The sequence below is a fragment of the Mesocricetus auratus genome, unplaced genomic scaffold, assembly GCF_017639785.1.
Source record: "Mesocricetus auratus isolate SY011 unplaced genomic scaffold, BCM_Maur_2.0 Super-Scaffold_15014, whole genome shotgun sequence".
Lineage (NCBI taxonomy): Eukaryota > Metazoa > Chordata > Mammalia > Rodentia > Cricetidae > Mesocricetus > Mesocricetus auratus.
Genome location: NW_024429186.1, coordinates 7,322,133 through 7,334,843, shown reverse-complemented (window position 1 = coordinate 7,334,843; position 12,711 = coordinate 7,322,133). Strand labels below are relative to the sequence as shown.

Sequence of the window (12,711 nt, the reverse complement as noted above, 5' to 3'; positions counted from 1 at the left end):
TGTGCTGTGGGCTTGCTTGACGTGAGGGAAAGAGGAGAGCAGATCTGGGCTACGGCCACGGGTGATAGCTGGGAGTGGGTGCTGTCAGCGGTGTGTCCATCCTGCCCAGGGTATGGATCATTTGTCGGGACATCCTCAGCCTCTCAGGCCCCTACACTGGTCTGCGGTATCCTAGGAGAGAAGTGATGTTTACTGAACCACTCCCCCTAAGATGGAGAGATAAGGGTGGCTCGCGGAGGCAATGGGGTGAGGGCCGGAGGACCCGAGAGGATGGAAGTTGGCCTTGGCTGGGTTAGTTTGGTTCAGGACTGCACCAAGGTAGACCTGTCAGCTCCAGTGAAAGGTGGGGAAACTGAGGCAGCATGCAGCTCGCCACCCTAGAGGACTCCTGCTTTACTGGGCCTGGGCTAAACTGAGGTGCTGGCTGGGCTGAGATGGGGGGAACCAGTGTAGGTAAATGGAGGGCTGCAGGTGCTCCCAGCGTGATCCACCTCAGAAATTATATATACGGTGCCCCCTGGGGACTGTGGCTTCCTGGACAGAAGGAGTCATGGGCCACTTGGGTCTCTTCTACCCCCAGCTTACCCAGGGTGGGGCCTGGCTCTCAGAGTGGAAATACAGAGCATGGGAGATTGAAGACACTGTCCAAGGACAAGGCTGTCCACCCCAACCTTCCACTATGGGAAAAGTGACCCCTGTAGTTTTCCCCAACCAGGGTGCTCCTGCAGCCTATTGGGGTCCAGGGCCACCTTGGACCCTACACCTCCTGGATTCCCTTCTATACCTACTGGCTGTCTGTATTTCCTTCTGTCTTGAGACAAGCCAGATACGTCACAAAGTCTGTGTTGTGAAATATGAAACTGGCGAGGGGTGGGTATGTACATGCTCACAGATGCATGTGTGTGTGTGTGTGTGTGTGTGTGTGTGTGTGTGTGTGTGTGTGTGTGTGTGAGCTCGTGCCCTTGACCTGAGTCACAGTCATACTCCATAGGTGAAACCAGACTCCAGGCCGCCTGTGGCTGGGACTCCTGCCCCAGGGTTGGGTGCTGCTGGATCAGCTGTAGGAGCACCCAGGGCACCGGGAGGGGCACATACAGAGAAGGTGGGCAGCTGAGGGGCCCAGCAGGTTCTGACAGCTTCCCTCCGCCCACTCCCTACCCCCAGGCTGGCATCCAGGGCAGACAGTGAAGGCCTGAGGGCGTGGTGGCAGGCAGGGGCCGACCTGGGACAGCTGGGCTATGATGGACACTGTGCCCTGCAAGTAGTGAGTGTCTGCCTCCTGCACTCTATTCTGGAGGTCTCCCCAGGATCCTCACTGTCCCAAGAGCTGCCCATCCCTCCTAGGGACAAACTTCCCTCAGAATCAGCCCAACCCATGGGGTGTGTCCTATCAGTCCCCAGTGTGGGGGTGGGGTGTCAGTCCTAGTGGGCGGGACTTTGGGGCCTCTGGGTTCTGGAGTCCAAGCAGACCCACAGATCTCTCTCCCTTACAGGCTGAAGCAGCTGGGAATGCTGATGTGGTGGCCCTGCTACAGAGCTTTAAGGACAGGCTCAGTGCCCAGCCCCAGGCCCACTAAGTCCCGGGCCGGGCTGACGTCCCCCCAGTGAGCTCCCATTGGTCTGAAGCTGGACCCTGGCACCTGGTATTCCAGAGCCGGCTCTGCAGGCAGCCTGAGGAGGTGGAGTGCACAGATGCATTGTCCAGAGCCTTTCGTGGGGCTCTGGGAGGAGCAGTCTGATGGAGATACAAGCTGGAGCTTCATGTAGGCCAGGCCCACCTCAGACCTTCACCCTGCCCAGTCTTGAGCTGGGAGGGCCTGGGCTGCCCAGCTGACTTCCGTTCCCTTTGCATTGTTGGAGTTTTGAGACCGGCTGGGCTACCCCGCCTCCTGGGAATGGCTGGACTACAGACACAGGGCACCTGCGGCGGAGTAGGGGGAGCCCTGCTTCTGGACATATCCTCCATACGTCGTCCTCCATGCATCCTCCAGGAAGTCCTCCTTGGCTCCCAACCTGCCATTCCGCGAGGTGATCCTTACTGCCGGAGGGACCTCAGGCACATACCAGCAGCTCCTGTTAAGCTGCCTCCTAGCCTGCTGGCGTGGCAGATCTGGAGGTCTCTGATGAGCAGAATGCCAATAAAATTGTGGGGACAGCTGCTGCTTGACCTGGATAGATCTCCGTGTGGACCGTGACTGTGTGGGCATGCGGGGAGTAGGCCTCAGGCTGTGGGACAGAGAGACATCCACGGCAGACAGTGGTCCGCTTAAGCAATCATCCTGACGCTGGCCGGGCACCCTAGGATAGGGTGATGGGATGGCCTGAGTAAGCCCTGTCCCACTCCGTCCCCTCAGGTAGCTTCTGCCCCATCTACATGTCCTGATTCTTCTCATCTGGGGTTATGTCACCTCTTCAGACATAGGAGCTGAAGGGGAGTGACAGGAGACCTCAGCATTCTGGCAGACAGCCTCCAAACATGGGGCATTTCCAGCTCCTGTCTGCGTGCTGGGCGGCCCACGGGCCAGGTGAGGCTCTGGGTTAGGCAGGCAGGCCTCCTGACACAGCTGGGCAGCTGCAGGTCTTGGGGAAGGCACAGTGGGGCTTTCTTTAGGAAGTGGGCTTCTGCTTGGCCCGCAGCCCACACTTTAGACATCTAGCAAGGACAGGGCCCACCCCAGGCTATTTCCTCTTGGATGAGACGCTCACATACAGCCCTCACCCTTCCTAGCCAGAAGCAAGGAGCTGCCCTGAGCCTCAGGTCCCCTCTCCCTACCTTGTACCCACATGAGAGTGCTCATTTGTTCGTTGGGCACCCAGGCCCCCATGAAAGTGTGTACCCTGAGGATGGTGGGCAAGTGGGACTCCCAGACCTGGCCCTCGGCATTTGGGCGAGCCAGGCTAAGGCTCCCCTACCCACGCCTCCGGCTCCTCAGCCTGGTTCCCAGGCCCCAGCAGACACTGCCCTGGCAGCCTCCCAGCTCCTCACCCAGACAGGTGTGCTCAGAGCTTGCACAACCCGGTAACACCACATGAACACGGCAGGGCCCAGAAGCCTTTGCCCCACACCTCAGTGAATCCCTGATGAGTGGGTGGAGAGGGGCCACGGGGTATGAGCGTCGGAAGTCCAGTTACCACCTGTGGGCTGAGGCTTCCAGGGTCCGTGGTAGGGTGGCGAGGCCATCAGACATGCGCCTGGGGAAGGTATGGAGCGTGAGCTCAGTCTGCAAGTAGCAGGCCCTCACTTTTCTCTCTGGGAGAGCCATGGCTTAGGGTAACACCACACTCAGTAGATTGTGCAAGCCTGCATTCCCTTTCCCCATCCTACTGGATGCTACTCCCCCCCCCCGTGCTGACCTGCCAGCTGGGGAAGCCTGACTGAGCTTCATGTTAGTCACACAGGTTCTGCAGAGGTGGGGGCAACAAGAGTCAGGGGGCTTCAGGAGCTGGGCAGCAATAGGAACTCCTACTAGGGCTGCCAGCCAGCCTTGGTTCTCAGAGGCCTCTCCTCAGCGATGAAGGAGTTCAGACTCACATCAGACCCTGGGTTGGCTTCACAAGCACTGACTGTCCAGAAGCCTTGGGAGGAAGGCAGATACCCCATGCGTATGTTCCTCTGAGGCTCATGGATAAGTTGCTTAGGTAGAGGCCATGGTCCAAGGCGATTCAACACTTTGGGGTCCTCACGTGTCCCTTCCAGGCCCCTAAGAAGAGCATTGGGTCACCCTTATCTTCCAGATTAATAAGTGACAGAGCTCCTCCAGGAACACTGGGGTCTCAGATTGGCAGCTGCAGAGCTGAGGTGACTCTGACTGCGCTAAGATCAGACTCCTGTTTGGATGAGGTGTGGAACTCTGTGCCCCTCCTCATGAGTGGGAGGAGGCCAGAGCCCTGCCCCCAGCAGGCAGGGCTCACCGCTGTTTTCCACACTGGTAATTTCCCTCTAGGGAGGCTTCAACTCCTCTGAGGCCAGGTTATCTCTGGGGAACATCTCCTTTTCATCACACCCTCAATGTTTTCCCAGCGTTTTCTGTGCTATAATCAGACTCCCCCGTTGAGAGCCCTCCAGGCCACCCCCACCCCTCTTCATATACGGGTGATGTCTTGCAAGGCCCATTTCCTATTGCGAGGGAACCATAGGGGCCTGTAGGTGTCACCTGTCTTCCCAAAGTCCCCTCTGAGCCACAGCGCCCACCTTTGTTGAGGAAAGGGAGCCCACTCAGGCTAGGTTGCTTGTGAAGGAGTCGTCTCTGCCACCCCCCACGCTATCCCAGGGGCTCTCGCTGAGGAAGGAGATAACTTACAGTCTAAGCATGTGTGCCGGGTGGTGACTTGCATGCCTCTTCTTAGTCATCCCCTTAGTCCTCCAGGCGGGTCCCTCTGACTCCACATTCAGTCAGACTTTACTGCCGAGGACCGTGGAACCTAGTCACGGCTGCTCTCTCAGGCTGTTTACCCAATTGCAAAATGAAACCCCTAAACCTTCACTGTTCACCCTACAGGCTGAATGCAAAAGTTAACCGACAGAGCATCACTGAAAAGCCTAGGGACTCCCTCACAGCCCAGTGGGTGCCTCCTAACAGGGCCCAGTCTGTGGCATCCGGAGGACTCTGGTGTCCCCTGGGCTGGTCATGGATAAATTATGCTAACCTCCTGCTGGTCCTCAGAGACTTCAGTTTTGAGGGAATGAGTAAGATTGCCACCTCCAATCGCTCTCCATTTCCTATAACACTGTCCCTACAGCGGGCTGCACCAGAACGGAACCCTTCTGGGCTCAGGGACTAAGAAGGCAGGTGCATAGCACACGAGGCCCTTTGAGCTGGGGACAAGGTCCCAGGCGACTGACGGAAGGACCCAGACTAGGCTCGCCGCGCCGCCCCCTCCGACTGCCCGAGAGGCCCAGGTCTGGGAAGCAGAAACTCACCACAGCCCCCCCACCCAGTTTCACTTTCTCTTTGTTCCCTCCTTCCCTCCCACGGAGTTCTCTTTGAAGCGAGTCCGCGGTGCGGGCGTGTCCCGTCCCGCCCCCGCGAGGCTCGGTGCGTGCCCTGCCGGCGTGGCCCCTTAGCGAGCTTTGCAAACCCGGCGCTCCGGGTTCCACCGGGTGCGGCCCCTGCACCGACCCCGGGCCAGGTGCGTCAAGCTGGGCGCCGGGCGCGGCCGGTGAGTCAGGGCCACCCCCGCGCGGGCACGCGGAGCCGGTCCCGGGGCCTCGGGCCGACCCGCCGTGCGACCCGAGGGCCTGGAAAAACCGGTCGGGCCAGCGCGGCCGGCGCGTTCCGGCGCCGAGCGGGGCGGCCGTGCGGCATAAAAGGCGCAGCCACGCCGGCCGCCGCCGCACGGAGTGCAGCCGGGCCACGCGGGCCAGGTCGTGGGAGGGCGCGGACCTGTGGCCCCGGAGCTCCCGGCCACGCGGAGCTTCTGTCTGCAGGCGCGCCGGGTCCAGTGGTTCTTAACAGTTCAACAGTTCTGTAGCGCAATTGTGAAATGTTTAGGACCACTAGATCCGGCACGCAAGGCGACCACGACAACAGCGACGACGGGGCGGCCCACGACGGCCAAGGTCTGCTTGGGGGAGGGAGGGAGCAGTGCCCGGGCCGGCTGGGGTGCGGAGCGGCGACCGGGTAGGCACACCAGCCCTGGACACACGCGCACTGTAGCCTGGTCTTTCGCCCATGCTGCTGACACGTGCGTGCGGAGTCGGCAGGCGCCGGCGTCTCCTTCCGTCTCTCCAGATCCACCCTTGTCCGTAACCACCGAATCTCCGGTGGGAGCTGGCCTCAGGCCTCGGGGTCAAGGGACACTCCTTGTTCCAGGGCTTCCTGGGAGCGGCGATTGGGGCTTAGGCTGCTGAGCCCTCAGCAAGCTGGTTACTGAGCTGCGAACTCCACTGCCAGAGCCTTCCTTCTCCAGGGTGGGGCAGGGATCCCGAGAGTGCGAGCAGCATGAATGGATGACCTCCAGGGCCAGAGGAGGGCTGGAGAGGAGACATGAGGGGTGGTGGACACAGGCGCTGATGTGGGGTCTCAGGCGCCTCTCTTAGATGGGGGTGCACCCATGGGAGAGGTCTAAGTGAGACCTTAGGTGGCCCTGAGCAAAGTGTGCTTGACATTTCCACCTCAGGTGGCCAGGGCCTGTCATTTGGGACTGTATGGGAAGGAACGGACAGCCTGCAGACCTCTGAGCTCACAGCCCCCTCCTGCTCCAGTCTCCTTGGCTGTGACAGGGAGTCCAGGGCAGCCTAGGGTGGATCTGCACCTGGTTAGAGCATTTCCCACTGGATGGGTCCCTGTGCCCCAACTGCACGTTGGAGGGGTACCCAGGCAAGCAGCTGGGGGGTTGTGCAGGAGACAGTCAGAGGAGACAGGGAGGGGTGCCGCGTGCCCCCCTACCCCCGCCCCCGGCATTCACCCCGGGCCAGCATCGTGTTCGTGGTTGCCCAGGAAGTGCCAATGTGGACAGCAGCCTCGGGCAGCTTGAGAGCTGGTATGTGGGGTAACCCAGGGTGCCCCTAGGAACCAGAGGCCTCCCGGGTGTGCTCTGCTGCCTCCCCTCCCAGAGGGTTTTTTCTATGCCGTGTTCTCCCTGTGGGGGCTGCATCGCCCTTGGCCACTCAGGCAGGGGTTGACATGTTGAGTGTTCCTGGCTTGTAGTTCTGAATCATTTAATTTGGTTTAAATATGTATATGGCAGGTTGATAAAAATAATAAAGATATTCCCAAAGCACCCTGTGTCCTTGAGGCTTTTCATTCAGGCCTGTCGTGAGGCCTCATCTGGGCAACCCCACCACCCTTGCCCTTCTAACTCCAGGCCTCTTGTGGGGAGGGGCTGCTCCTGCCCCCGGCCCTGCCTCTGCTCTCTGCCAGCTTTCTCCTGGCTGGGGACCAGAGGCCTCTGTGGCTGCGTCTCACTTCCATGAGCCAAGCTGCAGGGCCAGACACCCTTCCAGGAGTTTGAGTGGCACTGCCCAGGGCCCAGGTGGGTAGTGGGCTTAGGCTTCAGGGATCAGGATTCCAGCCACCGCAGTCTGCTTCCTGTCCCTTTATGGAGATCTCAGTTGGCTTCTGCCCTGTCCAAGGCTGGAGACCTAAGCTAGCTACTCTTGGGGACCTGGTTCTGGAAAGGTGAGCTGAGGGGCTGGAAAGAAAGATGTCCCATCTCCCGTCCTATTCCTGCTCCAGACACAGGATTGGGTAGGGCGGGTCATGGGTGGGGGTGTGTCCAAACCCTGTTCTACCTCCTACAAGCAAGAGACTTTGTCAACGCCCTTATGCCCAGGAATTCCCACATCCTCCTAGGAGGAGGAACCACTGAAAACAGTGCAACAGATCTCCCGCCCCCAACATACTCCAGGGGAGTGACAGCTTTGTGGGCAAGCATTGCTTCATGGTGGAAAGACCTTTGGTGGGCTCACTGGAGAGGTAACTACCCGTGGAAGGCCCCAGGTAGCACTGTGTTGGGGCTTCTAGGAGGACAAGAGGCTCTTACTCTGCAGAGACCATGCATATGCTTGTGACGCTCCTGTCCCTTACACTCAGCTTCCCGAGAATCCCCGTGATTCATTGCCTTTGATGATGGAGCCCCTAGGGTTATCCCATCCATCACAGGTTGGCTCTCCCAGCCTGTTCCTGGACTGCAGTGTCGTGTGAACACAGGCTCCTTCCTACACTGCAGGGGTGTCAACAGAGGTGGTTGTAGTGTTCCTGTACTGCCTTCTCTGCCCCTCAGTGGAACCTGGACAGCACTGGGCCACATCCTGGGGCCCAGCACAGCCTCCCCTGGAGAATGAACAAGTTTTAAAGGTTTGCCTGGTACCTCCTGGTTTAGCACTGAAGGTCACATGATCTCGGAAGGGTCCCTGTCCTGGCAAGGTTGTCCGCTCTACCCTGGACCAGCTCATAGAACATTCATTCTATCTTAGCCACTCAGACCCCTTTCCCTACCAGCTGGCTTTCCCACGGGAGACACACACCTGTGTTTATAGAGCTTGCGTTATTCTGGGCTCCATTAAAGCTGCTAAGCCAGTATGCTAGCTGGGTTCTCAGGCTTGGATAGCTGACTCACCTGGAGGGCTAATGAAGAGCAGAGGTCCAGGCTCCTGAACCAGGATGGCCGGTTCCCAGGTGATTGTAGAAATGCCCCAGGCTGAGAACCAGTATCGGGCAACAGGCCTCAGCAGGGAGAGAGGATTGCGAGAGAGGCAAGTCCCTGCACTGCTGGGCTTTGGAGATGTCCAGAGCCTCTTGTCCCCAGAGGAGCCCATGACATAGCTGGCGTCAGCATTCCAAGCCAGGGCTTCCTGGACAGGTGACCTGAAGGAGGCCTGGGCTGGGTGAGTGTCTGCCTGTGCAGGGCACTCTGAGACACACAAACATCACATAAACAAAAACAATAAAGAAAAATAAGCTTCTAGCCAGACAGATGAAGGTTGTGTGTGTGTGTGTGTGTGTGTGTGTGTGTGTGTGAGAGAGAGAGAGAGAGAGAGAGAGAGAGAATACAAATGTGACGACTTTATATTGTAAGCTATTGAGCCAGGTATAGTGTATAGTGTGCATATCTCTAATCCTGGCACTCAGGAGGCAAAGCAGGAGGGTGTATCCAGGGAGCTCTCCAGGCCTGAAAGGGCTATATTATATATTGAGAATTTGTTTTGAAAAAGATATATATATGTATATGTATATGCATATATGCACATATATATGATATATAATACCTATACACACTATCAAAACAAAAAATGGAAAACCTTGATAATCCTATATCTAATAGAAGTTTAGAAATTTCAGTTAAAATTTTTTGAGAGTCATTGATTTTTATTTTGTGTGTATGGTGTTTGCCTGAGTGTGCAATCTGTGAACCACATGCACGCAGGGCCTACAGAGGCCAGAAGAGGGAGTCAGAACCCCTCTGATCCCTTGGCATCTCCCTGGAACTGGAGTTACTTACAGACAGTTGTCAGTGGCCATGTGTGTGCTGGGAATTGAACCCCGGGGAAACTCTGGAAGAGAAGTCAGTGCTCTGCATCTCCAGCCTGAATTTGCAGTTTATACCTTCCAACAAAAATTGCAGGGGACGTGGAGAGGAATGGAGGTGACAGGAAGGTCGCATCTTTAGGAGAGTGAGAAGATTTTACTTGTGATCTTGACAGTGGTAATTAATGCCTAAAATTGTTTCATTTTTATTTCTCTCTCTCTCTCTCTCTCTCTCTCTCTCTCTATATATATATATATATATATATATATATATATATATATATGTGTGTGTGTGTGTGTGTGTGTGTGTGTGTGTGTGTGTGTGTGTGTAGATCAGAGTGCAACCTGCAGGAGTTCTCTCTCTTCTCCATGTAGTGTCCCAGGATTGAACTCAAGTTGGTAGTCTTTTGTTGTTGATTGTTTTTGTTTTGTGTTTTTGAGACAGGGTTTCTCTGTGTAACAGCTCTGACTGTCCTGGAACTCACTCTGTGGACCAGGCTGGCCTCAGAGATGCGCCTGCCTCTGCCTCCTGAGTGCTGGGATTAAAGGCGTGCACCACCAGCACCTGGCTTGTTTTGTTCTTTTTGAGACAGGCTGTTCTGGAACTCACCATGTAAACTAGGCTGGCCTCAAACTCACTGAGACCCTCCTGTGAACCACCACACCCATTCTGCTAATTACTTTCCTTTAATAGGGAGACTGATGTTCCACTGAGTGTGAGTGCCTTCAGTTTTTTATTCCTCTCTGGCTCCCCCTGCTTTCCTATGATACTGGGGATGGAACAAAAGGCTGGCTCATGCCATCCCCGAGCTGTGCGAGCAGCCAGCCTACACCATCCTCTGCTTCTGCATTTCCCAGCGGTGGCATTCGGGTGGCTCTACAGTTTGGCTCCTGAAAAGCATACTATTGTGAACATGGGTGTTGGAGCTTGCTACATGTGGGCAACTTTCCTGGGGTCCTTCCTGGTAGCTAACCATGGTCCTGTGCTCTGTAGACGTGTTCTCAGAAGTTTGTGTAGCAGGCTTGGTTCAACCCCCGGGAACTAGGAGAGCTAACCTTTGTGCTCTACTCTGACACTATGTCGCCTCTATGCTCGAACAATGTGACCCCCTCTAGGGTTTTCCCTTCAGAAGTTGTAAACTCTCTTCAGGCAAGAAGCTGGAGTAGGTACGAGACCTACCTCCTTACCCTCCATCCTTCAGAGATCACCTGTGTGCTCCTTAGTCAATGTCACTCTCTCTGCCACTGTTTAAATTGTTTTTGAAGCTAAACCGTGTTCCTACTGTTCTATTTCGCTCAGAGTGAAAGTCCTCCTTGGCACCCCAAGAACTCGAATGCCTATTTCTACCTTTGGGCTGTTCTCTTCAAAGATACTTTGTTCTCCTGCAAGGCATGCCAGGGTCGCAAATGTATCCAGTGTGCTCTCACTTGGGGCCGCTCTGCAATGGGCTGTGTTGGGTTCTCCTGGGCTCTGCTGTGCTTTTGCTGGCTGGTTCAGGGGCTAGCCATACCTCCCACTACCCTTAGGGACCAGGATCCAGGAGTACATCTGACACATACATCGTTCCCCTAGATGTTGTGGCAGCGCGAGTGTAACACCCAGGAGAGCAGCCTCCAGCAATGGCTGCCCAGTGATGCCCAAGAGGCCAGACGGGCGCAGGCAGAGCTGGTGCAGGCCCAAGAAAGCTCCCAGACGAATTCGCTCTTGCTGCTGCTCGTCTTCCCTTAGCTTTGGAAGATAGTCACCTGCCCCCCCCTTAGAATGCTCAGTGTCTTGGGCAGATGCCCCAATGCACAGGCCACCGCTACCCAGGACTAGGTCACACTGGCACCATAGTTGGCAAGGTCTGGCTAACTAGTATTTGTTTTCTCTGCCTCTATTATGTCCACATATAAGAACTTTCATCCGAGAACCACTTTGGTCTTAAACTTCATGTGGTGATGTCTTGTGTTCCTTTTCTTTGTAATTCCACTGAGATGTCTTTGTAAGTGAATCAGAAGTATGCTTCTTCTTTGATCTGCGTATTTAAATTGGATGAATACTTTTTAAGAAAAGAATTTAAACAAGCATATGATTTTAAAAGTAGAATTGATGGGGCTGGGGGCTGGGGAGGTGGGGGGGGTCTGAGAAGGTGGGGGGCTGAGGAGGTGGGGGCTGGGGGAGGGAGGTGACTCAGCTGGTAAACCTCTTGCTGTGGCAGCATGAACAGCTGGACTCAGGTTCTCAGCACCCGCAAAAAGCTTGCTGTGATGGCCTACACACACAATCCCAGTGCTGGGAGAGACAGGAAGATCCTTGGAGCTCATTGGCCAGCCAGTTCAGCCAATGGGTGAACTCTAGGTTCTGTGAACTCAGGTCCTCTGGAAGGACAGTCAGTGCCCTAGACCAGTGGTCCATCTCTCCAGCTCCTCTTGCTTCTTTCCCAATTATTCGTCCTTTACTTTCGGGGGAAATCTTTTTGGTCTCCTATATATTTTTAATTAAAGATTTATTTACTTTATGTGTATCAATGTTTTGCCTGCATGTCTGCAACATACATATCCACAAAGGTCAGAAGACAGTTATGAGCCATCATGTGGGTGCAGGGAATTGAACCTGTGTCCTCTGCAAGAGCATTAAGTGCTCTAAACCACTGAGCTACCTCTCCAGCCCGGTCTTTGATCTTACCTTTCAGTTTCTTTATTTTATTTTATTTTTTGGTTTTACGAGACAGGGTTTCTCTGTATTGTTTTGGAGGCTGTCGGTCCAGCCCCGTCTCGAACTCACAGAGATCCGCCTGCCTCTGCCTCCCGAGTGCTCAGTCTCTTTTTAAACTCTATTCCTGCTATTGTATATTTATAAGCCGGGTTTTTTGCTTGCTGTGTGAATTACATTTGTGCTTACATTCATGGAGCTCAGTACCATGGCTTTACCCAGGACTAACTGGAGGAGCCACAGGGAATCACAACTCTCCGGGGATACAATGGTCCTTGCTGTGCTCTGTGGTGTTGCCTGGACTCCCCAGGATCACATCTTCAAGCCGTCACCTCAGACTGCAGTCTCTCTCCACAACACTAATGCCACCACACGCTCATACTCAGAGCTGCAGCCACAAGGCTGCCTTCACACTCATCTGGGAGCTCCCCAAGGATGTGGTTCCCAGGAGGGCTCTCTAGGAAACAGTGGGCACATTGGTGGGGTGTTTGGATGACACATCTGTGCTGGGGTTTCCCAAAGGTCTCCAGATTGTACTCTCAATGTGCCTGCAGAGCTGAGGGCTGTGGCTGCTGTATGTCCCTTTCCACTGGACACTGCCCATTCAAAGATGGACACTGAGCCCAGATTTGGAATGGAGAGAGGAAGAGAGAAAGTCAGTCTTGGGGTCCCCAAGGCCTGTTAGGCATGTGTACTGTCACAGAGAGGCATCAGGGCTGGAGGCAGGAGTCCTGGGATCCTTGTCTTGAAGTATCACACCCGGTCAGGGAACCAGAGTTATCTTCGACCCTTAGGTCCTCAGTTTCCAATAGGACAGACAATGGACCAAATGATTACTTTGGTTCCTACCATAAGGACTATGGCCAAGGGGCGCCACCTGCTGGCTGTAAGCACAAGGGTGTAGCTCTGGGAGGAGGCTCAACATCTACCTGGGATTGGGTGTGGGAGGCTGAAGAGTTATCACTCCAAGAAGGGGATGAAGGAGGGTTAAGCTGCGGGCGGGATGCAGGGTCTTGCAGGCTGGCTGGGGATTGCAAGTTTGGAAGG

At 55.4% G+C, this 12,711-nt stretch overlaps 1 protein-coding gene across 7 annotated transcripts in view; it reads left to right on the top strand.

Annotated features, from left to right (window-relative positions):
* Positions 1-2,175, top strand: part of Aspg (asparaginase) — a 35,977-nt gene extending 33,802 nt beyond the window's left edge. For all 7 annotated transcript variants that reach the window (XM_040742377.1, XM_040742374.1, XM_040742378.1 and 4 more), the window contains 2 exons: positions 1,165-1,264; positions 1,494-2,175. In XM_040742377.1, coding sequence (XP_040598311.1) covers positions 1,165-1,264; positions 1,494-1,577 — 184 coding nt within the window. In that variant the 3' untranslated portion in view covers positions 1,578-2,175. The remainder of the gene's footprint in view (positions 1-1,164; positions 1,265-1,493) is intronic.
* The last annotated feature ends 10,536 nt before the right edge of the window (positions 2,176-12,711 follow it).